At 39.4% G+C, this 26711-nt stretch overlaps 1 protein-coding gene across 2 annotated transcripts in view; it reads right to left on the bottom strand.

Annotated features, from left to right (window-relative positions):
- Positions 1-8457: 8457 nt before the first annotated feature.
- Positions 8458-26711, bottom strand: part of cpt1a2b (carnitine palmitoyltransferase 1A2b) — a 63939-nt gene continuing 45685 nt past the window's right edge. Inside the window, exons 14-20 of one of the 2 annotated variants that reach the window (XR_006828441.1) lie at positions 17384-17548; positions 15062-15190; positions 14340-14495; positions 13596-13709; positions 13360-13452; positions 11899-12072; positions 8458-10758 (exon numbers count right to left, since the gene is read on the bottom strand). Coding sequence is in view for 1 of the 2 variants with exons in the window: in XM_046071297.1 (XP_045927253.1) it covers positions 11950-12072; positions 13360-13452; positions 13596-13709; positions 14340-14495; positions 15062-15190; positions 17384-17548 (780 nt within the window). In the remaining variant the exon portion in view is untranslated. Of the gene's footprint in view, positions 12073-13359; positions 13453-13595; positions 13710-14339; positions 14496-15061; positions 15191-17383; positions 17549-26711 lie in introns of both variants that reach the window. The other variant, XM_046071297.1, reaches the window with a different exon arrangement.

Genomic DNA, 26711 nt, shown 5'->3' with positions numbered 1-26711 from the left:
TCACATATAAGAAGCAGGAACCAGAGAATTCTTGAAAAGAAACTCAGACGAGTCATTGATGACGAATCGATTTTAGAATCAAATGAGTGGTCAATCAAAAATAAATAACTATAGGTGCAAATAAATAAATAAGTAAATACACGTGTACAACGTAAGTTCATAAAATATAAAGATTGGATTAATAAAATTACCCTTAAAAGGTATTAAAAAATCATGAAAACGCTATTTCAGGAAAGAAGGTACAAAGGAAAGAAAGAAAATAATAATACAACATTGTTCCAAGTTGAAACAGCATGCTAAAGACATTACCATATCAATCCTACACGCGGGAGAAGTGTGCCTACGGGGCTTTCTTCCCTTTCTCTGTTCCAAACAAAGTTTTTTTTAGGTGTCTACACGTACACTAATCAAGTGGTGAGGCGTCCAGGCACACATTCCTGACAGCAAACCTCTGCCATGCGCCCTGTCCTCACAGGGTTTACCCTGGACGCAGAGCGCACTCTGGTGCTCACTGTGGGACAAAGCTCCGAGATATCGGCCAAACGTATGCAGTCCAGTCTTGTCCTGCATACTTGATCACACCGCATACAGGTTTGCAGACCTGGGAAACCCTCCACCCAGCTGACCTCCATGCACAAGACAAATCACCGCAGTCACAAAGCATTAGTAGCCTAGTCTATTCAGTCTTCACTTTAGGTCTAACCTTGTCCTGATCCCCTTGTCGAAATAGTCCTAAAGGGCCCTGTTAGATTTGTCTCAGAAGCATGCAGGAATAATATGTAAGTGTTAATATGAAGCCTACCGTGCTGTAGTTCTGGCTGGCTGTTGGTCTGCAGTGATCCGAGGGTGCGGTAGCCTCTTCACATTATAGCAGACTTACTTTCACTTTCCACCTTTTCACAAGCAGGCTCTCTCTCTCCCCTCCTCTTACTCCTCGGTGATATCATTCCCGGAGTTTCCAAATGAGGGGCTGGGTGCCGTGTGGACCTAAACAGCGTGCGCTCTCTCCTCCGCAGAGACAGTGTGGAAAGTTGTTGACTTTATGACTTTGTTGTGACTTCATGCCCACCACAAGAAATATAGCCTACAGGTCAAGTTTACACTCAACTTTCCTGCCGGAACGGCCCAATCGGAAGCTTATCGGCCATCTGCGTGGTTGAGCAATTTCCACCACTCATCACAGTGTTTGTGCTTAGTTAATCATTTAACACCCACAGGGTGCACGATAAGTTCTCTGAACCATAAGCAGGAATTATTAAAAAATAATCAAGTTCATCAGACCGCTAATAGCATTAGGGCGTTATTATAGAGATAAAAACAATTTCTCGGTGTGGGGTCTCAGGGATTTTACACTTCCCCAGGGCTTAATCTGTTGAATCAGATTCTGTGACCCAAATGGGAAGTTAAGCCCCAGAGGCTTTGTTGATGATGTGAAGCGGTTGCAGTTTGGTTAAGTTTAGGCAGCCTACTAAAGGTAGGCTACTTGGTTGGGTTTAGGCAGCCTACTAAAGGTACTTGGTTGGGTTTAGGCAGCCTACTAAAGGTAGGCTACTTGGTTGGGTTTAGGCAGCCTACTAAAGGTACTTGGTTGGGTTTAGGCAGCCTACTAAAGGTAGGCTACTTGGTTGGGTTTAGGCAGCCTACTAAAGGTAGGCTACTTGGTTGGGTTCAGGCAGCCTACTAAAGGTACTTGGTTGGGTTTAGGCAGCCTACTAAAGGTAGGCTACTTGGTTGGGTTTAGGCAGCCTACTAAAGGTAGGCTACTTGGTTGGGTTTAGGCAGCCTACTAAAGGTACTTGGTTGGGTTTAGGCAGCCTACTAAAGGTAGGCTACTTGGTTGGGTTTAGGCAGCCTACTAAAGGTACTTGGTTGGGTTTAGGCAGCAAAAGTACTTGGTTATGGTTAGGAAAACATCTTCGTTTGGGTTTAGTCACAGAATCTGATAGGTCACAGATTTTGGTGTTACACCGTTACCACCTTTGTCACTGTCAGTGCCAAATCTGTACTGCCTGCCTGATCTGTTCTGCACATGCGCAAAAATGGTTCTGTCAAAGAAGGTTACTGCAAATGCAAAATGATCCAACTAAATCTTTCAAATCAACATAACAAAATGTTTTATAATCACTGGAGATTAAACTGTTCACTATGATGTAATAGGAATATACTCAAGATATGAAAAACCTTATTCAACAGTAGGCCTACATTTTTAATTTCTAATACCGACAACAATATGACAAAGTAGCAACACAAAGGAGACTAACCCTAGGGTTAGCCGGTTGACATGCATACAGTCGCTGACTTTGGTTTAGGTACACACCCATGTTATGGTTAGGGTAAGGGTAAGCGGCTTTGGGAAGCTGTCAACGCCTTTTATACTAACATAGCTAGCTACCTAGCTAGCTACTAGCGCCTCCGGTCTAGAAAGGGCGTCTCAAACGCACGCGGAAGGGTACCTTTTGCATCAAATAATGCTTTGAGATGTATATTTCAAATTGACCATCATATGTGTAATTCAGAGCACATTTCAAACAGGATCAAAAAATAAGTTGTCTCTCACCATTGACTACCGTACACATTTTTTCCAAAATAAGGTCCCATGGGCCGGCAGCAGAAGCAAGTGACTTGTGGCTCTCTATAGGCCTGAGTGCTTCAATGTTTTTTGGCGTCGGAATATTTTGGCAAATAACTAGGCCTACTGTAAGAACCACAGCTAAGCAAGTGTTTGTGATGTGAAAGGGTTAAATGAGTCTGGGTGAGTTAGGGGGTGGGTGTGTAGGTGCAGTGCTATCTATAGTACTGAAACAGAGTGGAGGAGATCGAAGGAAATAACACGTCATTTTAGTTTCTTTTAGATGGGCGGTATTTATGATACATGTAGGCCTATTTAAAATAGGCTGCTTATCTCAAACACAAAATAGGATTTTCTATATATGGCTTAATATTTTGAATCAGAATAGTTTGGTGTTTTGTATTCTGTTGTTTAAAATGCTTTGTGAGAAGTCTACATGATGAAATCGCTCAGTAATTTGCAGACTTGTTGAGATCAGAACAGAAAATTCCTTGAGACCAGTTTAACAGTTCCTGTTAAGCTTTGTTGTTTCAGGGGTTCAGACCTGATTGGTAGTTCATAAAGTTTACAAGAACACAAGAACCAAGAGAAACAGCTCTGGGGCCTCATTTGCAACGTATTACAGACCAAACCAGGCTGAGTAGGAGCGACTATGTCAAGCCATGTGTATTGCCACATGGATTCAGCCATGAATTCAGATAAATGCGCGTCAACAGCTTTCCTAATATATAATATAATATATAATCCTTATTTGTAGAGCACTTTTCAAAAACAAGTTACAAAGTGCTTTAACAAGTGTAAAGAATAATACAAAAAAAGATAAGAGCATGAAAATTTAATATAAAATTAGTAAAATACAATAAAAGGGATAAAATAAAGTCAAATAATAAGCCTAAGAGACCACACGTTCGATCACGGATTTATTGAAGCTGAAATGGAAAAGACGTGTGCAGCATACTTTACACACAGTGAGTGTAAAGCAAATGAAATGGTTTTTGATGAAAAAATGCACGATATTAAAAACAAGCTAGAAAGAAACATGGCAGCAGCATTAAAACAGCAAGAAAAGGCGTGCAAACAAAGGAGGACCGACAGAATGAGTAATTAGCTAAAAGTATCACTGCTCTTAACTGAAACTGTCATAATTATAACGTTATTTGTTAATTATAAAACATATTATAAAATATAGTGCAGTAATTAGCAGCTTGTTCTTTTAGCTTGGTGCACAGTTCCTGCTGTGCTAATTGATGTGTTTTTACAAACTGTCAGATGTCTGAACTGCACACATTTGAAGAAATTAACAAAATAAAATACCACCAAAAGAGTGTCAGGACTTGGACCTAGATACGGAGATAAAAAGAGGCACTGAGGAAGTTGGAAATCCAGCAACTAAAAAGAGAAGTGATCAATGCAATGCACACTGAAAGCATGACCGCACCACAATGTATTAATCATTGTTTTCTCTCCCAAGCTCGCAGCAGATAAGAGATCCCAGGGAGAAATGTCCTCTCCCTGTTGTTTAATGAATAAACAGTGCACAATATACTTATTGGTCCAGTGAAGCAGTGAAGTGGGACTACAATTTGGGAGTATACAACTAAACCTAACGGGGTGTGTATATATATATATAAATATATATATAAATATATATAATATACACACTAAATAGTGTGTGAAATATATTTCTTGAGTGACATATTAACGTCCACTGCTCACTTTTAAGGCAAAATATAGGCTAATTATGTCAGTTTCACTTAAGAGCAGTATTATTTTTAGCAACTCACACATTCAGTCGGTCCACTTTTATCTGCCCCACGTTTTCTTCCACTGTTCCACTGCTTTCTTCCTACTTTTTATTTTATGATTATTTATTTTTTACTTTATGTGCTTTTATTCCACATAAATCTCCACGCTCTTGATCACTGTGTGTAAAGTATCGTGCACGTGTCTTCCTCTCCCATTAGGAAACCTCATAACCACAAACTATGTGCTACCATATTGCCAATTGTAGGCTACCTGTGGAATTTAAATGCAGGCTAATGAAACATATGCAAAGCACATACATAAGAACATGGAATAACTGAAAAAAATATTTGGTTTCTGATCAGTGTGATCGCTGACTGAACAGATAAGGCCAAGATTAACTAAGCCGGGTTGTTAGCCCGGTCTGGAGCAGGCTAGCTAAACAGAAGAAATCGCCATGGTAATTTATGTGCCACTTCTTTCGTGAAACCGAGTCACAGCTAAATTCAGTCAGGCTATCTGGAAAATCCCTGTTTAAACAGTTATCTCGTGAAACAGCCCTCAGAGAAAGTGAACAGCCGACTCCTAATAAGCTTTTTCAATGGCGCTGGCTAAAATGATACAGTGCCGTGGGTAACGACTTGTCAATCACAGATAATCCCACCTTTATGGTCTATTTTCCTCTAAATGGGACCATAATTTACTACATGAACATCATGTTGTATTGAAGAAAACATGAAACTAGTGACTGAGACCATAAACTCATTAGGAAAGTGTTTACTTAGCCACATTTTACCATTATTTCTAATAGAACAGGACTTCTTTTTGCAACTGGAAGAGTTGCCCCCTTGTGGCCGTTCAACAGAATGCAGGTTTATGGGACTTGAGCATTCGCCTCAGTTCTCTGGCCGGAAGCTTCTAGCTTGGTTTTGATCTAAAAAAAACAAACTTGACAGGAGAATGTGTGGCCCCTCCACGCAAACTCTGAGCAATGTGTATGCACATAAACTGGAGAAATACTACTGTGTAAATTAAGTTGAAATATTAACTTTGGGTATTATAGGCCAGTAAAACTTATTACATAGGTTCTTTTGTAAGAGAGGAAAGCCTTTCTGAATAAACAGACATTAATTGATGTTCCCTAAAGTGCGCAATAAAAGCATCCTTTAAGATAATTTGCAGCGCTTAAATTTCAAGTTAAATATAAATGAAATTTAAATTGTTATTATTATTCATAAATAGTCAAATGAATCATTACTTTTGACATGTATCGTTATGATTATGGATACCTGAAGTTGGCTCTAACAAATGTGTAACTGGATGTTGTATTAAAATTACCAGATGTTCCCAGAAACTGTAATAGGTTGAAATAAAACAGCAATAGAAAACTGTCAAAAAAAAAATAATACAGTCTTGTAATGAATACAAATAAGTCAGTGAATGGTAACATGAGTGTTAGAATTCAGTTATTATACATATGTCTAGAAGTTAAAGCAATGTGATATTTACTTTGTGATTTACTTTGATCACAAGCCGTTCAAAATTGATCTCCCAGTATGGCCACCCCAGTAAAAATGTTCTGGATATGCCACTGAGGGTGGGAAAGCAAATAGCCTATGAGGAAGACATGAGTGAGAGAAAGGAAGACAAAGAAGAGAAGAGGTAAGGGAGTGGTGGTGTAAGTTTGTAGCCTACGCTGTACTCCTGAAACTCTCGCTACCATGAAAACTGTCTTATGATTATGTCATCACTTAAAAAACATAACTGATGTTTTGCAGCTTCTTGGTTTAAATTCCATTAAGTGGTATTGATTCCTCAAAAGCTGTTCAAAACAAGGTACTATCCTAATCTAAATTAGGATAGGCCTACGATAAGCCTTATGAGTCATTAGCAAACTGTTAAACATTAAACTGTTTGTTACTTCAAAACTAACCTTCATCTGAGTGATCACAGGGAAATGTGAATATTTGATCTGTTGACTGGCTGCTTGTCAGATTATTGCAAGACTTATTAGGCAGAGAAAAGCTGTTGCTCTCCCCTACTGAGACAGGGTACCTATTAAAAATAAAAAAAAGAGGGCGGTGGGGTCAGCGGTTTCTACGGGGCTCCCCCCTTAAACTATTAAATCAATCATAGTAAATAAATAGTGCTTTGTTTGTGATGACACTTTAGTTGTCCAGTGGGCTCCAGACTCTGTGGGTTTTCGAAGCATTCTGTGACCTTCTAACTCCCCCAGCCCACTGACAGCAGCCAAAACAATTCTTTCTTTATTACTTTCTTTCTGCAAATTAGGGCATTTTTGGCAGCTTAAACATGATCAAAAATATATAAATAAATAAACTTTGCAAAAAACTGAAGTCCCGTGGAAATTTAACTTTCATATGTTTTCAGGCATGGACGTGGCAAAATGGCTGGCTAGTGCCTCCTAAAGTACAGCCACCGTGTTTCCCCCCGAAATGTACTAAAGTTTTGTGGCAGATAAATCATTTGCAGAGAAGGTGACCAGATGAGAACAGGGGAAATTAGGGACAGGGTGAGTTGGGGGTGGGAGTGGCCTCCAGTTGGCTGCATTACATTCAGTGTCAATGAGACAGTTAAACCAACATCAAAACTCAACGCTCATGAAGTCAACTAAAAAATAGAATGACTTGTGTATGTAATAGTGTGTAAATCGGGATCCATTACATACAATTTATTTAGCCTCGTTTAATTAATTTCATCAGTGCGATGCCAGTTTCTGTCAGGCGCCTCTCCTTCTCTGGTGCTGTCTGCAGCTACTATTCCCGTTATTGCGACTGTAACTTCCAGTATCTTCATCTACACTAGACAACAAAAAGGGGGAAAGAGCACTTTTGTTAACTTTGTGGCTATAACAACTCTGGTGACACACGATACCTTGCAGTCCCTGCTGGAGAGCAGAACAGTGCCCATCTTTGGGCAACACCAAGAAAATGTTTACGAACGATCAACAGGCAATTTAAATGTTTTATTAGGATATATCTAATCAAAACTCAGGTTTAGTCAAAAGGAGTCGAGACAACTGCTCCAAATTCGGGATTGTCCCAAATTTTTCACATTTTTTCCGCACATCTGGTTTCCTTATGTGCAGACAGACCTACACAAAAAGCCTCTTGAAGCAATGCCCAACAGGAAGAAGGCAATTTTGAATTTAATGGTCTTTTTTTGGCCACTTACAAGCTCTGTACTTTAACGCACTCCTACAGAATGAATCCGATCCACTTCAGACTTTTTCCCTGTGCAGTCTAAAGGCGTTGACAATGAAAATGAATGCTGTCTGTGTTTTCATCAAACTGCGTGTCCATGGCGTGGTGGCGAAAATCGATGATTCACCATTAAACAAAAGAAAGCCTGAAATATTTATCTTTACATGTGATGAGAAAAAATATTTTCATGATTTTAATTGTCTGAGATGCATCTGTACAACTAAGAGAAAAAGATCTTAAGGAATCGTTAAAGGTTTGGGGGTATCAGAACATTAGCCCCAACAATACCATGTTTATAACAACAAGGCATCATAATTCATTAAGGAGTATTTGTGTGAGTTTTTCTACCATCAAGTCCCACTCACACACAAACTATGCAGAAGTTCATGCTTCAAATTATGCACATCCCCCTCAAAGTTTCACAAAGGAAATCGACCTTAAGAACATTTGGTTCTTTTCTTATACTCAACGAGCAAAAACGTCCCTTCCAGTGGGCAAATGGGCTGCTACTCCGGTAACTTGTCTGCCCTTGTGCACACCCTGTTCTCACTGCATTCCTGCAGCACCACTTCTCCACTGTCTGTATTACATCAGTGTTTATACCTAAATTATGGCTACATTTGCTATTGCATTCGGTCGTCCAGTCAATTACGTTGCGCGTAATTGTGAATGTGCAGTTAGTCGATTCAAGGGGTTTGTTTCACATCCATGGAAGTGATGCCTAGTGTTGTAATTGAAGCCCAAACTAAAGAAAAAAGTTACATATTAAATCTAAAAAATAATAAATTTTTTTAACAGTTAAAGTTATGTTACTAAAACTATGAAATAATATGCCAATATTATGACACAAATAATGTTTGGTTTTTGCTCGACAGCTATGTGACCAATAAATTCAGATGAAGAACAGAGCAAATGCAAATGTAGCATCAGTAAGTATTTTATTTCACATAACAGGCCAACACCATCTGTAAAAGGCCTTCTTCACAAAGTCCACAATTGACATAAAAAACAAAAAAATACATTTAAAGGACAAAAACACAGCAATAATAAGCATCTCATTAAGCGTTAAATCATCATCACAAATCATTTAAAAACTACAATACGTACAAATTCAAAATGTTGACGCATCACCGACCATTAACCAAGAGTAAAAACAGATACACAAGCTACACAGAAATAAAATAATAAAAATGTATCCCTCAATCAAATAAGAAAAGGTCGTGCCAATCTAACCTTTAGTCCCAACACAAAGCAAACTGTCAACCTGCTACTAAATGCCAGCATTGCTGCTCTTTTGTGTCCAAGCTGCTGACACTGATTGCATCAGTTATTATATCACATATTACTACAATAAATGACATGGGGAGTTTAAATGGAGTTTAATGTTTTGGTTTTCATGAGTTAAATGTTTCTAATACAAACATAATAAGCTAGCTTTTTTGTGATCACAATAAAATATTAAGGTCTTTCATGACCGTCTGATCGTCACAGATTGGTTAACTCTGTTTTTGTCAATCCAGGAAGTGTTTGAGCACTTGTTGAACTAATGGTGCGGTAGTACAGTGAAAGGAAATGAAAACAAGACATAAGGCCAAGCAGCACATTTTGGGGCTTCCAACATTTAGAAAAACACAAAAACAAACACAAAAAGGCTGAGTGGAGATAAAAAGGGAGGTTGTTCTTTACAGAATTGGCATGTCTTGTGGTGGAGTGTTTTTGGGAGGGAAATGGCTGCTCTGCTCAGCAGCCAAAAGGCTTGGCAAAGGAGTCACAAAATGTTTGATCCTGAACCTGAAATAGAAGTCACTGTGGTCTGTGGTCAAACACTCGAGACAAAGTTCTGGATCCGGTAGAAAACGTGAGCCAAGGGTGTAGTGCAAACTACAGTGAAAACAGGCATAACTCAACCGATTTTGTTTTGGCACAACATCACTGCACATATTGCACATTGTTGACATACAGAGAAGACAACTCAACAAGAAATGTTACAAAAAGGTTTCCCATAAGAATTGCATTGATTTAAAAATAAAATTGCATTGAAATCGTTTTACTGAATGATACCTGCATTCAGGCACATGTTTCTTAAATGCCCTAGCTTTAAACCCAGGGGAGTCTTTATTCAAGTATTTATAAATAGAGGGAAGGGGAAATAAATAGCATGTCCTGCTCTTTACCAGAATAAGTGTGATTTATTCAAGAGGAAATTGAAAGAGTTGGCAGAGGCTTCTTATCCCCTCTCCCAAACAACTGCTTCAGCGGTGGTGAGGATAACGACAAGGCAACGCGACATACAGCAAAAGTCCACTTCCGACCATCTCCAAAACGTCAAACGAGGCAGTAAAACAACTGTGTGAAGAGGCTGAAGGATATTCTTACAATTATCATAAACATTCCACCTAAAAACAGCTACATCTCATTAAAATCAATCCTGTAAATAAAACCCTTTATGGACCCGTCCGATAAAAAAAATGCAGCTGAATCGTGTGAATCTGAATTCATATGGAACCAGTGAATTCCAAGTGAAATTAAACTTATATTACAAGGCATCAAATTAAATTCAATGTAATCCGCTGACTGAAACTTCCCATGGCTCTTGTTTGAGCACATTGATGCTAACACAGAAGAGTTGGCAGCCTTCCAGCTGAAAGTGGCCCTCAATCATAACCAGAAACCCTGCAGAAACAGTTCAAAGGCATCAGTTGCCACTTAAAGTTTCAAACCACTGCATCAGAGAATGCAAGGTACAAGTTAGAGCTACTTTGAGTATTTTCTGCTACTTGATGTTGACTCCACTACATTTCAGAGCAAAGGTTTGTACTTGACTACAATTGTCTAGATTGAGCTACAGTTAGTGGTTAATTTGAAGATGAACATTTTTCAAAACAGCTACAATGTTAAATCCTGCTTCTATGTTAATAATCATAATTTTAATCTGAGAAGATATTCAGATGTGCAATTACTTTGACCTGAGCATATGAGTGCTTTTACTTTGTATGCCTTTGTACTTTTAGTAATATTTAGAATTTTTATATTAGCTTTTTGCTACTTCCAAGTAAAGAATCTGACTGCTGCATTCCCCACTGCTCCAAACCCTCAAGCACAACACAAAATAAATACATGAACAGGTCAAAGACATGTTCTAAGCATGCCAACAGTTGCTTTGCTTTGGAGGTGCACCATAAGTTCAGTTCTTCTCACGCATGCAGGCGTGGATGCACAGGCCTGCAGACATTTGGAAAAAAGGAAGAGTGAAAGCCAGTAAACAGGGCTGTGAACAGTGCACAGTTTAAAATACTTGCAGTTGTTTTATGAGGAAGGAAGTGCATTCACCACAAATTTTAGGCTTCAAGGGTAGACTGTTTGGGTTTACGAAAAAACTCCACAGGGCACTTTTTATGGTCACTGCAAAAACCAATGTAAAGGCGTACTAATCTGGCAACTTTCAACACATGTATTAGTAGGTGTTGTATACAGACCAAGTGTCCCGTAGGATGCACTGAATTGTTACTTACACAACAGTAACGCACACACACTCCCCGTCATTGAAGGTTGAAACATTAGGTGGTTAACTATGGATTTGAGGCTTGTGCAGAGATCAGGTGATGGGTGATTATTTAGCTTATAAACGTCTCGTCCCATTTGTGACTTATTGACAATAAATTAACAAAAACAGGCTATTTTGGTTGGAGGTCCCCAAGTATCAGTTTCCCTTCAGATACAGTCTTATCTGCTCTGTTCTACCTCCCTTTCCCCCCCCCCTCAAACTTTTTAGATTTTTAAAGATGACCTACAACATGCACTCAATAACCTGAACAAAGTTGTGATGAGCTGTCAGTGAGCAGAGCTGCATGGCGTCATTTTACAGTTCCCTTTTTCCTAAGGGCTTCCTTCTTCTGATGAGCTTTCTTCTGCCTCTTTCTTAAAAACGGCAATCACGGGTTTCATATTCTCATACAAAGCAGGGATTGGAAGCATTTTGTATCGTCACGCTTAGCTGAATCAAAATTAAACGATGTGCATTACTGCTCAATAGCTGTCACAGATAATTGTTAGTGCCTGCCAGTGCAGAAAGGCTTTTGAATGCCATGCTTTCTTATGGAAGAATACAAATCATAACATTCAGGTGAGGGTGTGGCAGTGCTCTGACGCAGGTGTGTTTTTTTGTCGAGGAGCAGGAGGCGACAGATCTGATCTGACTAACGACAGCGGGCTCCTTGCGTCATCGGTGTGCCTTGTTTTTCTCTATTCTATTTTACTCACGTATCCATTTAATGAAGGCTTTTAGTCACTTCCTGGGTTCTGCTTTTAACATTACAGATTCTAGCTAATGGGGTCTTAGTGGTTTTTCTGCAATCAGCGTACTTGTCTTGGGGGGAATATTTGTCCACATGGTGAGGACGCTCTCTGCCACATTCAGAGAAGCTTCTTGGCCTGAGGCTGGGCTGGGCCTTTGGACGAGGTTTTGGTGTCAGCAGAGAGGAGAGTCATGATGTCTTGGAGAGCTTTAATTATCTGAGCTCCAAACCGGTGGGAGTCCTAGAAAAGGACAAAACCAAGTGTTAAAGAGAGGGTGGGGAAAAGGGGAGAGTTGACACAGATGCATTATATTTAGGCTTTATTTTAACCAAACGAGCAAGAAATATATGTAGTGGCTCATTTTACAGCATAAAAATTAATTTGCACTCTGTTTCTAAATGATCTCAAACCTAGTTCAGCATTTCTGTTCAGCAATTTCTTGTTTCTTCTTGATTTAAATATATCTGCAATAAGCTAATATTTGTCAGTCTAGCTCCATGAAATCCATTCCCAAATGCAGATTCCACAATAAAAATGAGACTGTGAAAGGGGAACTGAAAACAGACAGACAGTTTCTCCTATCCTGTCATGTGCTTTGTAGTTTAGGAAAGACTAAAATGGAAACAACCCTGACATTTGGAAAACCAAACGGAACTGTCAGCCTGCCTTCTTACCAGCCAGTCCAGTGAAAACACAAGGCAGTATCACAAAAGTTAGTGTAATAATCCACTGACATTTCTGAGTGAGTAATCAAGCTGAAAGCATTGACACGTGTCCCTACAAACAGCGTGACATGCATCATTTCAAAACTTGTAGTAGCATTTATCCATATTCCATTGCTCATGTTTGCACTGATGCCCAGGGTTAATTTCATCAGCAACTTCCCCTGTGGTCAGTATTGTTAATGCCCCACAAAGCTGTTCAGACATGCAGTTGCAATAAACCAAGAAGCATAAGCTTACAGTTTTTTTGGTGTACTTTTACCTTGTAAAGCACCACGGTTAACTTTAATTGTAAATATTATATAGTAAATTGATGTTTCAATGGAATCCTGCTATACATGGAAGCATAAACGGCAGAGGTGTAAAACAACCACATGATAATGGGGAAGGGGAAAAATTAGAATGAGGTGGAAGTTACAAATTAATTGAAAGTCTTTTCTTTCTCACACAATTTTTTGCTTCCTAGCCTGTTTTCACAGCATGTCATGGAAATTAAGTGGTCAGCGGACCCATACCAGGAAGTTATAGATTTAGTAAGAGATGAGGCGCAACCTGTCTTTATTTCTGGATGTCTAAACACACAGTGCTAATGTGTGTTCAGATCTCCTTGATTTTAAGCATTAACATCAGTTTTAATAAGTCTAGTGCATTCCAGTGATGCTTGTGGTTAGCTTAGTCTGCACTGGGTGGTATGTGAAAGTCAACAAAGTTAACACACAAATTGTGAAATATGTCAGTGTAAAGTCATGCGTGTTTTAATTTACCTTATCCAAACACTGATGAAAGTAACAAAGGCTTTACTTACAGTGTCATTGCAGGAGTATTTGGAGGACACGTGGAAGTTGATCATATCCTCACCCACAATGATGTATGAAACCCCATAACCATCATCAGCAACCTGTGACCACAGGGATCAAAGTGTTAATACCTCACACACCACCATGTGTTTGTAAACATACAGTCAACTTCTGAAAGCATGCACCCAGTGTGTTCTCATCATTCACATTTGCAACCAGAGGACAATGTGTGTGTGTCACTCACAGGTCCGAACCCGCCGCCCAACGATATAAAATCGGGGTGGTTCTTCAGGTCGAACAGCTCCATCTGCTGAATTGGGGTCTGACTGGTGGAGAGACGCCATGGCTCCGATAACACCTGGAATGTGAGAGAAAATGAGAAAGGAGTGACGCAGACATGTAAAGACACATCTGCCCTGCAAGCAGAAAAAAAGTTTAGAAAGCAAAGAGTTTTCTTAAACTGTTGATGGATTCACAATGTCTACTTTGGGACTGATATACGAGACGTTTGCAGCTGTCATAATCAGACTCATTCAAAAAAGCAGTCACCATTTTCCTGCATTTACTGTTGATACATCAACAGCATTTCAAAAAAACCACGGTTCACTAAAGGGCCAAATATATCACTGTCCTTTTCTTATCTTGTTAAAGACCTAAACAACTACTAGATGAATAGGCACAACATTTGTGCAGGCATTCATGGTTCCCAGAAGATGTATTCTAATGACTTTGGTGATCCTCTGACTTTTCCTCTAGTGCCACCATGAGGTTGACACATGACATTTGTTCCCCCAAAAAGCAGTAAGGTCAGTGATCACTTTCATGCCTTCACCTTTCATCTACAGCCACCACCAGATCAAGTCAAATGGTTTATATCTAAATACAAATAAAACTCAGTTAATACATTTGGTCTAAAGGTCTAAGGTCACGGAGACGATCAGAAAAGACTAAAATAGCAATGTAACATTGAACAAAACAAAAAGCTTACCTCTTTGAGGAAGGGTGACTCCACCCCCAAATATTTGGAGACAACGTACAGGCAGAACAGGTGTCTATCAATTCCAGCTCCAGTCATAGCCATACGGTAAAGGTTCTGGTGCCGCTCTGAAGCCAGTCGGAAGAGATGACTGCATTGCTCCTCTGCCTGTCAAAAAAAAACAACAACTTTAAATTCACCAGAAATACAGCACAAAACACACTGATGATTAGGGATGCACTGGGTATCAGCTGATGCCCAGGTATTGATATTCCAATCTGTATTCGATCGAAGTACTGATCCGATTCCAGTGTAAAAATGAATAAGCTGTATTATTGTGATCTTATATGTAAGGCAACATCAGGCTTGGCTTAAACATTGCTTCCTTAATTTGTAAAACAAAATGCTGTTAGCTCTCCTAGCAAAATGGTCGGGTCTACTGACGCACTGCTGACACATTGTGTATTACATGTGTGGTTGAATGGACTAGATCGGCCCCCTTGTCACTGATACCTGATCTAGCTATTTGAGTCATTATCAGTATCAGACCGGAGCATCCCTACAGATGATTTTAAGAGTCTGACCTGATATTAGACTGGAATTTTACTTGTGACAATATGATGATTTTACACTGGAGTTTGGACAGACGTTGGGGTCAGCATGAGTAGAAACATTTGTGTGAGCTTTTACTTTAAAGACTTGAAAGGGAGCCTAATCATTGAATTAATCAGTACCTCTCCATTCACTAGAGCTTTGACGAAGGCAGAGCTCTCATTGGAGCACGATCGCACAGTCTCTGTCCGGCCCTCCCTGAACAGACGGGTCATTGAAGCCTCGTAAGTAAGACAGAAACCACCACGATCCTGGAGGCAGGGGGAGGAGGAGGAGAGAAGAGATTGCAAACATGTGATCATAATTAAACACATTTTGAAGCATTGTGAATCCAGGTCAGATGGCCACATTAGATCAAAGACAGGCATAAAGATAAACAGGAAGAGATGGTACAGGAAAAGGAGATTCAATGCTGCCAGGCAGATAATACCCAAAAAAATTTGAGGGAAAAAAAAAAAAAGAAGCAGCAGCACAGAGTCAACCATAGTTTGCTGAGATGACTGGCAAATAAACTAAACCGAAGGCAGACACTAGGAGCCAGGAAAAGTCAATATTCCAATTCGCAATCACTCTGAAAACCGATCATTATGACCAAAAGTTATAAGTCAATACATGCTACTGCAGTAGGTTTGTGTAATGAAAATGGGCCGTCAGTCTGTCCAGTTACTTGCTCCAGGAACAATTTACTTATTTCCACTGAAACGTCACCTCAGCTGAACCTACAGTAAAGCAGTAGTTTGCCTCATGTGCCCCAGTATCCTTTATTATTATCAACATGTAAAATTAACAACTTCCAGCCAGGTTTCTCTTGTCTATTTGCTGTATAAGACAACCAGTGCATTCACAAACATCGGTCTCTTTATATTTTCTACGTACTATGTTTTTTGTTATGTACCAATACACCAAGACAAACCTACTTGGCAAGAAACTTCTTGAAACTGTTGACGTCAAAATATCCGTTTTCCTGGCTTGTTAAAGACCATGTTAAAGAATAAGACAGACATGTTACTACAAGCTAGAGAACAGTGTTGGTAAATCTGTGCTGCTACAGCCAGTGCAGACAAGGAAGACAATGCACGTCCGAGTTGGGCCGGTGTGTCTAAAGCCGTACAGTCAGGGGTGGAAATGAACTTTTTGGCTCACCTGCCAATGGGACTGGTAGATGAAATAATCCACTGGCCAAGCACATTTTTTACCTGACAAAATAACTTGCCTTTTTATGTCACATAAACATTTGTTTCAGTACCTTTAATTGAGATAATAAAAGGTATTCTGTTGAATGCAAACTTAAAGATGCCAGATTGAAATTTGAAGCAAAATTTATATCTTGCTATTAAATTAAGACATAACAGTAAATTGTTTTATAAACTTACAAAATGCTTATTAATCATTCAACTTAAATCTCACTGCTCACTCTTAATCATGCATCATCATTCAGCTTAGATCTCCTCATTAATTAAATTTTTTTTAATGCTCAGCTTCAGCCGCATTTTTGCCCCTCCAATATATTCATTAAACTTTCACATGAAGTGCATCACTACCATAGCCATAATATGCATGTTACTATAAGCCTAATATGATAGAAGGTTGTTTTCATTTATTAATTCTTTGTGCAAGAAAAGTCAGTCTACCCTAACCGGTAATTTATTTATGCTGTGTACTAACGAGACAACATTCTGGTTCACACGTATCTATATGCTGCCACTGGATTTAACAGAGGGGAACATATTTATGGGGAAATATTTTAACGGGAGGATACCAGGAGAGAAAGGTAAAATACGAAAGTAGCCCTTGGAAAACGGGAGGGTTGATAGGTATGCACGTTACATTGGTGGCTAGCTAGCTAAATGCTAAAAATGCTATAGATGTATTTGGGCATTTCTAATAGATTTTGAGAATAAAGAATTTATAATACAAAAATGTCAACCTGAGAAGAGCTCTAATCAGCTAATTAACTCAAAAGCCTTTAATTTCTCAGTCTGGTTCTCACAATTAACTTTTCCACAATATTCAGATTTTTTGAGATGCACCTGTATCGTAGCATGCAAGTGTTGGAGAAAATTAATGTTGGGTAGTCTTAATCAAGAAACTGATGCAGCCATGACAAGTCATTTCTGGATATTGCTGCTTCAAGGAGGGTATTGTGGGTAGACATGATTGTAGTCCCTATTTTACAAAAGGAGGCGTTTGTAGGCGACAGTGTGGAACATCATTCCTCACAGGTATATTCATTTCGGCACTTCAGTTCCACAGAGAATTATGTTTGAATACGTTTGTGCTGGACAATATTGTACCAACCCCCCCCGTGGCTGCCGTTTTAGGACTAGCTCCTCAGCTACAGCCACATATTGTGTATAGATTAAAATGCCTGAATAAAAAGAACATTTCTGCCACTATACCACCAAATGTGAGTGTGTCTGTGCATGTGCCTGTCAAAGTGTTACCCTGTAGTACGCCAGCTGTAAGCCGATCTGTATGAATGCGTCAGGGCTGATGCGAAGCTTCTTGATCTGTCCTTTTCCAAAATCTCTGAAGGGAAACACATGGCAGTCCACGTCATCTGCCAGCGCCTTGGCGACAGCCAGGGAGGAGCTCACCTGAGCCTGAACCTGACAGAAAGAAAGAAGAGAAAAAGATCCTTAAGAACTAGAACAAAAAGGTGATGAATTTGGACTTTAACGGCACGTAAAGTTTGTTATTTTTGGCCTAAAGACATTTAGGTTCACCCTACACAAAGTAGAGAACCAAGCATGAGACAACTGCCTTTCTCCAGTTTGCCTTTTGTTCAGTGCCTTTAAAGTTAAGAACACAATAACAAACCGCATTAGTCAAGAATGCAGTTGCTACATGTTCGTTATGCTCGACCTTTCAAGGTTGCCAAGATTAAAAACATGTGCAAACTTGATATCACCAGCAAATTAACACGTAAGCTGATCTAGTAAGTCTTTCAAAATAGCACCTGTTGTTCATTTAGTACTTTTGCCTTAATGAATATGCAATTTGGGACGTTTCTATTTTATTGAGCAAAGTAGCGGGAGGGTAACACATTTACTTACTACATGCAATGTGATCCAACAAGCCTAAACGCAATTTAATGTGAGTGTAATGAAAGAAAACGTAGAGAACTTAACATTAGATATTCTATATCCAATATATTGAAATACAGTTTTATTTTTTCGATGAACTATATGAATAGTTTTATTTTCTTTGCATTTTCCTTTCGCTTTGGCAATACTGTTGTATTAACATTCATGCCAATAAAGCAAATTTCGTTTCGACCTGACTTTCCTCTGTGAGACGGAAGCATTTAGAAAGTTGCAATGGCGCTGCAGAGAGCCACCCGCTACAGTAGTACATGGATCACACGTAAAATTCATCCAGCCAGAGGGAACGATCACAGCGCGCCGGTCGTAATAGCGACACAACCCATTTCAGGTATCAGAGAGGGTGTGTACAGGGCCAGGAGATCACAGAGCAACCGGGCACGGTGTGGACGGCTGGTGATTGTTCTCTCTGGCTGGATGAAGCGCGATCTGCTGGCATTTCATCGCATCTGGGTTATTCCAGCACACTGTATCTGTTTCTGCTGGGGTTTCCCAAAGCAGTTTTCCAGGTGTGCTGTCCCAAGTACTTAGCGCAGTCTCAGGCAGGATGGGCAAGTACGATTTCCACATACTCGGGGACGCACTGAACGAAACCAACCAAAGGTTTTTACGCAGTGGCTGCTTTCCCTCCCAACTCTCAATGGCGGAAACCATTAAAACACGCAAACCCCTCATTTAAATACAGCCACTTTCATTGTGTTTGCTCCTGTTGTCATCTACGCAATAATTCTTAGTAAGTCACCCATAACAGGTACTAAAATTGCACGTGCAATATTTTAGAATGCACACGCAATTTAGCACTCTTTATTCAGGATGTTAGTAAATCGGCCCTATGTTTCCAAATAATTGCTAGAAGATTGTAGATAGGTACTGTAGCTCATACAAATCCACTTTGTCCACAAGTTCAGTCCACACTCCTACCTAGAAAGCTAGACAGCATTTCACTCAAAGATTTCTGCCTGAAGACCAAACTTGGTAACTAGAGTAAACCGACTGGTGCGATCTATACTTGAATTATTTTCTATTCGCATATTTAATAAGATATATTTTTTGTCTATTTTATAAACGAGAACTGAAAGTGAGTTATAAAACATTACATCATTTAATTTTCAATGCATCTGTGCAGCCCTGTTAAATAAACTAATAGGTATAGTTTTCTTACACAGAACTTCCAAAGTGTTCCAGTTTGTACTGCCGCCACAAACCTTTACGTTTCAGGGTTGAGTCAAATCACTTTAGATAATGTTCTCTCTCGTAATGGCCAGCAATTCTCTAAAAGATACTTGTCTCAAGCATCTTCAACCACATAAAAGATATTCTAGAGTTCAAAGAAGCACAACCGCCCTCTGGGACACATTTTTGTACATTAGGCATAGGGCAAATAAATGTTGTACCTTTCAGTAAACATGTGTTTGCCGTGTGTGTGTATTCAGCAGCTCATCAGGTTACATTTGGGATTGCTTCTGCAAGCAAACACAACCACTGGGGGTCGGGGTGCAGATGGTGTTGATACAGCTAATGTCTGACTGGAATACTGAGGTAAATGCAGCTAAGTGCACTGAGCAATCAGCTTATCAAAGGCACTTAACAGTTAGCCGCTGAGGAGTAGCCAACTCATCCCTTATGTTTTCCCCATTTATTCTTTCAGATGGGGTTAAAGTCACACTTCACATCTTAGTAGTAGTGTACAGTTACTAATGTAGTTGTAATATCTGTGTAAAACCAATTACCACACTGGCACAATGTCAGAAATTCCATTTTCCTAAAAAATCTGTTTGATTCTGACTCTTGCTTGGTACAATGTTAATACACTCTAGGTTCCCTATTTGGTTCCTCTTTTCTTTTGGTGCGTTTGATTTATTTAAAAATACTGGCAAGGGGGTGCCAGGAAATAGCAAAAGAAACAGGAAACAGGAACAAAGTTCAATCGAGCACCCACCAATACTCCTACAGGTCTTTGTGACAGGTCAGGTTTATGCACGCATCCTGACACGACCTGAGAATGTTAGAGCTTACATTTGGAAAAGCCCAAAAAACCCGCTGGAAATGGATTTTGATTGGCGAACAGAGGCACACAAACATTGCAGAGGGAGAGAGCTGTAACGGGCGGTGATGTAATACGGTAGTTGTGGCTTAGAGGTTGAGCAGGTCAGCTATTAAACTGAAGATCGGCTGTTTGATCCCCTGCTTCCCCAAGCTTGCATGCCAAGTAGGCAAAATACTGAACCCATCAGAGTATGGATGTGTGAGAATGGGGTGAATGTGACATGTGGTGTAAAGTGTTTTGAGTGGGCGGAAGACTAGAAAGGCGCTATACAAGGACAGTCCATTAACAGGAAATTTAATATACTCATGTTTGACAGAGCGTCACTGCCCATTACTTTCTTTTATATGACAAATCACGTGGTTTTGACATGATTGACGTATCCTATACAGGTATTTTTAGATGTGAAGCAACTCGGGGACACAGAAAGCCACACATACTCATTCACTCACTGTCGGTATAATGAAACACACCGGATGTAGTACGATTGGTGTGGCAACCTGACAAGCGCAGGGTGTGCTCCAACTATCAGTTCGGAGGTGTGTAATTACATCAGCTTCTTCAGTTTGGTCATGTACATTTTAGATAAACCCAAAACTGCCAAAAAGCAGGGTAAAGCTGGGCAAGAAAAAAAAATAAAAAATACAACTGCTAAACTCTGGAATTCCTTAGTCAACAAAATTTCAGATGATCTTTACTGACATGAACACCAGAGTGGGTTAATAATTCCACTGAAATGTCTTCTCAGTGACAAAAGTAAGTTTGAAAAGTAAACTCTACTTTTCAGACAGAAAGATTTGGAATAATTTCTCAGCGCCCACACACACACACAGACACACACACACACACACACACACACAGACTACGTGGAGGAGACTGTTGTGTTTGTTGTATGTTTCAGGCAGACTGATTTCAAAACAGATAACAAATGTGAGGGGGAAAAGGACAAAACAGAAAGGCATCCATTTAATTTTTCCCTTCCTCCATTCATCCTTTTTCTGTTTTGACATACAAAGGGTCTGAAATAACATTTCTCACTGCCTGACACTGTGGCAGGCAAGTTTTTCTGTTGTCTTGAAATGTATGCGCTAAATAAAGGAACAATAATCAGCCTACTTAATATAAATACATAATAATGTTCAACATATTTACACAAAAACATTACATGCAGGTTTGCATGCACATGGGACCCATGTCCTTCAGTACAATCACTCCACCTTTCTTATCATTAACCAGGTATTTCAAAAAAGGTACCTACAGTCAACACGAAACACACAAACTTGAAGTTCACCACAATATCAGTTCACCTAAGTGTATTATACATTCAGTGGTCAATACAAAACCCCCAGTTCAGGTGCTAATTTGAGAAACCTGCACATACATAATCTGACTTCTCTTCATCAAGTCTGATTCTGCTCTTAAAAGGAAGTTTTTCCTCGTCTGTGTCACTATTGCTTGCCCATTGTGGGATATGTTGGTCTCTGTAAATAATATCACAAAGAGTACAGTCTAGACTGGCTCTATGTGAAAAGTGCAATGAGATAACTTTGAATTGGCGTTAAAATTGAAATTAATCAAATTAAGTAAAATCAGTCAGGTGAATGATTCAACAAGATTAGTCTACAGCAATGCTGAGGATGGGAAAACGTAAACAGGCAGCGGTAAATGGAGCATGATTCAAAACTAGCCTTTCTAAAATTCTTGCTAATGCATGTCTTCATATAGAGGTTTCAATGGCTGGCCCATTTCCTCTTCTGTCTGTTTGAGTGGGTCTTTCAAATACGAAACCAAACAGCTGCTAAGGAATCCATTCAGCTCAGAAAGTGTGGGAAATTCCCAGCTCCACAGAGTCCATGTACAGCTCGCATGCTGCAGCAGTGACAGCCACGGGGCTTTCATCCAAGGAAACCACCTCACAGTTCACAACATATTGTAATGGTTGTTTACTCATCATTACATCATCTTCTTGTGACATACACTGGTGGAAAGTAATGAAGTACAAATACTGTATCTTTTTTCGTATTTGTACTTTACTTGAGTATTTTTAGTTATCGCAACTTCTTACTTTCACTTCAGCAGCCCAACAGGAGTCAGGTAAACTTGTGATGTCAGTGGATCACAGTAATGTTAAGCTGTGCTGATGCTTTCCATCAGAGGAACTATAACCTGGAACTAGGAACCTTTGGAGGAACTCACTGTGTTTCCACAGAAGGGACCATGGTCTAAAACTGATTACAACAGGTAATAAAGAACGTTAAAAATAAAGATCCCTCGGCACTCAGGTGGACACAGATGTGAGTGCTGCCAGCTGATCTGCAGCTCTTTTCAGCTGGAAAGTTTTAATAACCTTCCAAACTGTCAGCTGGAGTTATTTTATAACTTAATAGCTTTACCCAGTTGGTTATTACATTTGTAACAAACTTTATCGTGTGTCTCTTCATTACACTCCCACACAAAAAAAGCTCTTTTTAATAGTCAAGCACAGCCTATAGTTTTTCATTATATTCAAATCAAATTTCACATTCATTTGTACATTTTGCTCATGGATCGTGGTTACTAAATAATGACGCCAGTACATTGCTTTGTATAATGTATACGTCCGCTGGTCAATCATGGTAAATTTGCCTAATCTTCGCAGGCACACAACAATGGGCAGAAGGAACCTTTTAGATCCTTGAAAAGAGATCCTGGGATTAAGAGTCCCCGGTACTTTTGGTGGAAACGCAGCTTTAGGTTATTGTGCAGCTGCAGTGAATCTCTGTCCTGCTCCCAGCTGGGCAGCGCAGCTCTTGCCAGACTGTGTCTGCTCAATGAACTCGCATATTAAAATGCTGATTAGCTGGACAGACTGACCCTAATGGAACAGTTGCTGCTCCACGCAGATTCCCCTCAGTTTTAACAGACTTCATGTGGGCTGAGTTAGTGCGCAGAGGTCCATTTAAAGCACTGGATTTTTCTAGAAGAGGTTTACATTCAGGCTTATTAAAGGGGGAGGATTGTCGGCATCAGGTGCGACTGCAGTAGAACGGCTCTGTGAGTCGCAGACAGTTTGAGACCAGTGGAAACATAGCTGGTAGAGTTTTGCAATATAAACAAATAAAAACTGAAGCCAACTTTGCTCTGTTTGGGACTGAGTGGCACTTTATCAGAGGTTCTGAAGTTATGTTGTGGCCTGATCACGTGTTTTCATTTGTTTTGGTTGCCACAGTCCCAAACTGTCTGTCAGGTGGAAGGGGATACTACCATAACAGCAGAGAAATGACACAGGCTAATTCTCCCACAGTATAAGAAATTTCCACTTGTCCTTTTGTGACTCATTTTTCCTTATTGTGATTCACTGTAACTTATAATGCTGATTTAAAACCTGTCTTGAGTGAATTTAAAGAGATAGATTGCTTTTTGTAAGATCAATAGATTTGAATGTGTAGTACTTTTTACTTTCGATACTTTTTTCACTTTTACTTGAGTAGTAATATACTGGATGACTAACATTTCTCATGTGGTATCTGTACTTTAAAGTATGAAAATCAAGTACTTTTTACAGTACAATTTTGAAAAAATATTTAATTGCGATTATTTTGACTGATATTGCAATTGCTATATGATTTGCAATACTAGTGGAGAATGATCATTTTTACATAATTATTCTAATTTTCATTGAAAAACATTACAATGATTGTGTGTCATTTTTGCAAGGATCTGTACCTACCAAAGATGTTTTCTGAAGTCTGTAGAATATGATGTGTTGGCCAGGACATCTCTACAGCATGACAGTATTCAACTTAAAATGGTATTTTGACAAACATTTTGCCTTTAGCAAATATTGCACCGCCTGCAATTGAAAATTGCAGTAGGCCATGGTGTGATTTCAATAAGATTTCGACTATTTGTTCAGTCCCAACATCATTACAAAGCATCCTCAATATGACTACAAAATCATTATAAGCAGTTTATCCTTTTTGGAAACACATGGTGAAAGTTCATAGGAACAACAATAACATAATTTGGCTTTCTCAAAATCAGGATGTCAGAGGAAGGTGAGCTGGAGGAAAGGGATAAGGCGTTTCTGGCCCAACATATAAATATATGCAGATCTCCAGAACTATTCAGCTGCCCTCACTGAATATTACACTCCATAATCTTGTGGGTTTAAAATTCCGACTCAACAGTCTTGGACCACAACTTGGGGATGCCACAACTGAGGGCATCCAACGTAAATCACTTTAATTCACCTTAAATGTGGTGGTTTGTATGCAGGTCAAAAATATTTTGAAACATAAGACGTGTTTAGCCAGTGGTCTTTGTTTAGACCAAAGCTGACCTACTTACGGAGCCCTGCACCGTTTGTTAGTACTGCAAACCCTCAAGCATAAAAAAAAAGGAAGCTTGAATTTTGGCTCAGATCCTTCAATTGTTCCTCCCTTCCACCCAGATAACATCACAGAAAGCATATTCTGTTCATGTACTCTGTGGGTGTCAGTCAGTGGCGACTGGAGCTCATGGATGCCAGAGCTGCGAGACAACGGTGCTATAAATGATGTGACTCATAAGCTCGGACACTGGAAGGGAAAAAAAAAAGTGAGTTTTCCTTCTTCACAACTGAAGCAATATATCACAACTTTATGCAAGCCAAAAAACAAAAAGAGCATCTATTTTAAGAAATATTCTGGGACCACTGCCCAGACAAGTCAACATAAGATAATCATTTTACCAGACATACCACAGTAATATGAGTAGATAAGGTAGTGTTTCTCAGAGATCACTAGACACGACAAAAAAAAGAGATAGCACATAACAAAAACATTAAACAAGAAACACATTACAACACGGACACCAATTCCCACACAGTCTACTACTATGCACAACATTAAATATAAAATGTCAGTATAGATATAAAGGGACCATTACTTAAAGTACCCGACTACTGGCTGCGAGGTTAGAATGCAACTTAGCACATAAAGTCATGTCATGAATTTAGAGACCTCAGATTGTGAATAAAGCTATTTCATAGTTTTCTTGTCCTGGTTTTGATGCTCCTGTGTTGCTAAACTGATGGCATTGGTTGGAAAAGTCTATGGGACCTTTAGCAATGTTCGCTGCATTTTTCTGAGACTGGCTCTTGAAAAGATTATTGACAGGAGGTAGTGAGAGTCCAGGGATCCACTCATCTTCCCTCACCGTCCTCTGCAGAGCCCCCCCCAATCACAGTTCAACCACAACACACCCTTTGCCGGGAGAGACACTTGTTTCAGTTTCTTCAAAAAAGGTACAGTCCAGTGGCATTTCTAGGCCAGGCGAGGTCATCACATATCTGCACATCTGAGAAACTGACGCTGAGTGGCGTGTGCTCAGGCCGTCACCTCCTGAAGTCGATGATCATCTCCTTCATCTCATCAACATTGAGCACCAGGTTATTGTCTCTACAGCAACCTGCTAGATGTTCCAGCTCCATCCTTAATGGAGCACAGAGCAACATTTTGTACTGAAATGATGGTGCGGTGTATAAATCTACTCTTGGTTTAGGGATCGACAGATATGCCATGCCATTTATGCGATATGGGGGTGCTGAACTTCTAATTTTACATAGAACTACCAGTTTCCTCCCAATAAGTTAATATACAATTCAACGTTTCCAGCACTAATTGTCTAATATTAAATTAAAAGTATAATGTTAATATAATAGTATACTTTTGGTATAATATTAAAATTAATTATGATGTTACTATATTCCTCATCATTTCATATAATGGTATACTATAGCTTACCACTAGTATAATATTAATTCCATTTACAACCATGCGTATTTAATTATTAAATTAATTACTTAATTTTCTTTACAATCGTACAAGTGTGAAATGGGTCACTATCTATATTGGCAGTTGTCTGAGAAAAAGTTGAAAAAACAAACAAGAGCTATTGATGCAAGATTTCTCGTGTTTGATCTTCAGTACCTAGCAAAACGAGTACAGACATGTTTTCAGAATCAATCAGTTCTCATAAAATCCCTAGCAGAAACACAAAGGAGGAAAACGGCATGTAGATGTACAAATCCAGAAAACAAGCAAAAGTGGGCAGGTATGATCAAAAGCTACAGTCCCCTCCAAAAGTATTGCAACAGTTAGGCAAATTCCTTTGTTTTTGTTGTTCACTGAAGACATTTGGGTCTAAGATCAAAAGAGGAGTATGAGACAAGAGTTTAGAATTACAGCTTTTATTTCCTGGTATTCACATCTAGATGTGTTAAACAACTCAGGACATATCACTGTCTGTATTAGACCACAGCATTCTTAGGTGAGCGAATGTATTGGCACAAATAATCTTAATGTAAATAACATTTAATATTTAGTGGCATAACCCTTGTTTGCAGTAACTGTCTCAAGCCTGCGACCCATCGACATCACCAAACTGTTGCATTCTTCATTTGTGCTGCTATTCCAGGCTTTTACCGCAGCTTCTTTCAGCATACTTCAACATACTTCACAGATGAGCTTGAATGCTTCGGATCATAAGCAGTTCCTTTCTTTCTCCACACTTTGGCCTTTCCATCACTTTGCTAGAGATTAATCTTGGTCTCATCAGTCCATAAGATTGTGTTCCACAACTTTTGTGGCTCATCTCTGTACT

Source organism: Micropterus dolomieu, linkage group LG02, assembly GCF_021292245.1.
Source record: "Micropterus dolomieu isolate WLL.071019.BEF.003 ecotype Adirondacks linkage group LG02, ASM2129224v1, whole genome shotgun sequence".
NCBI classification, from domain to species: Eukaryota; Metazoa; Chordata; class Actinopteri; order Centrarchiformes; family Centrarchidae; genus Micropterus; species Micropterus dolomieu.
This window is presented reverse-complemented; position numbering and strand designations above follow the sequence as displayed.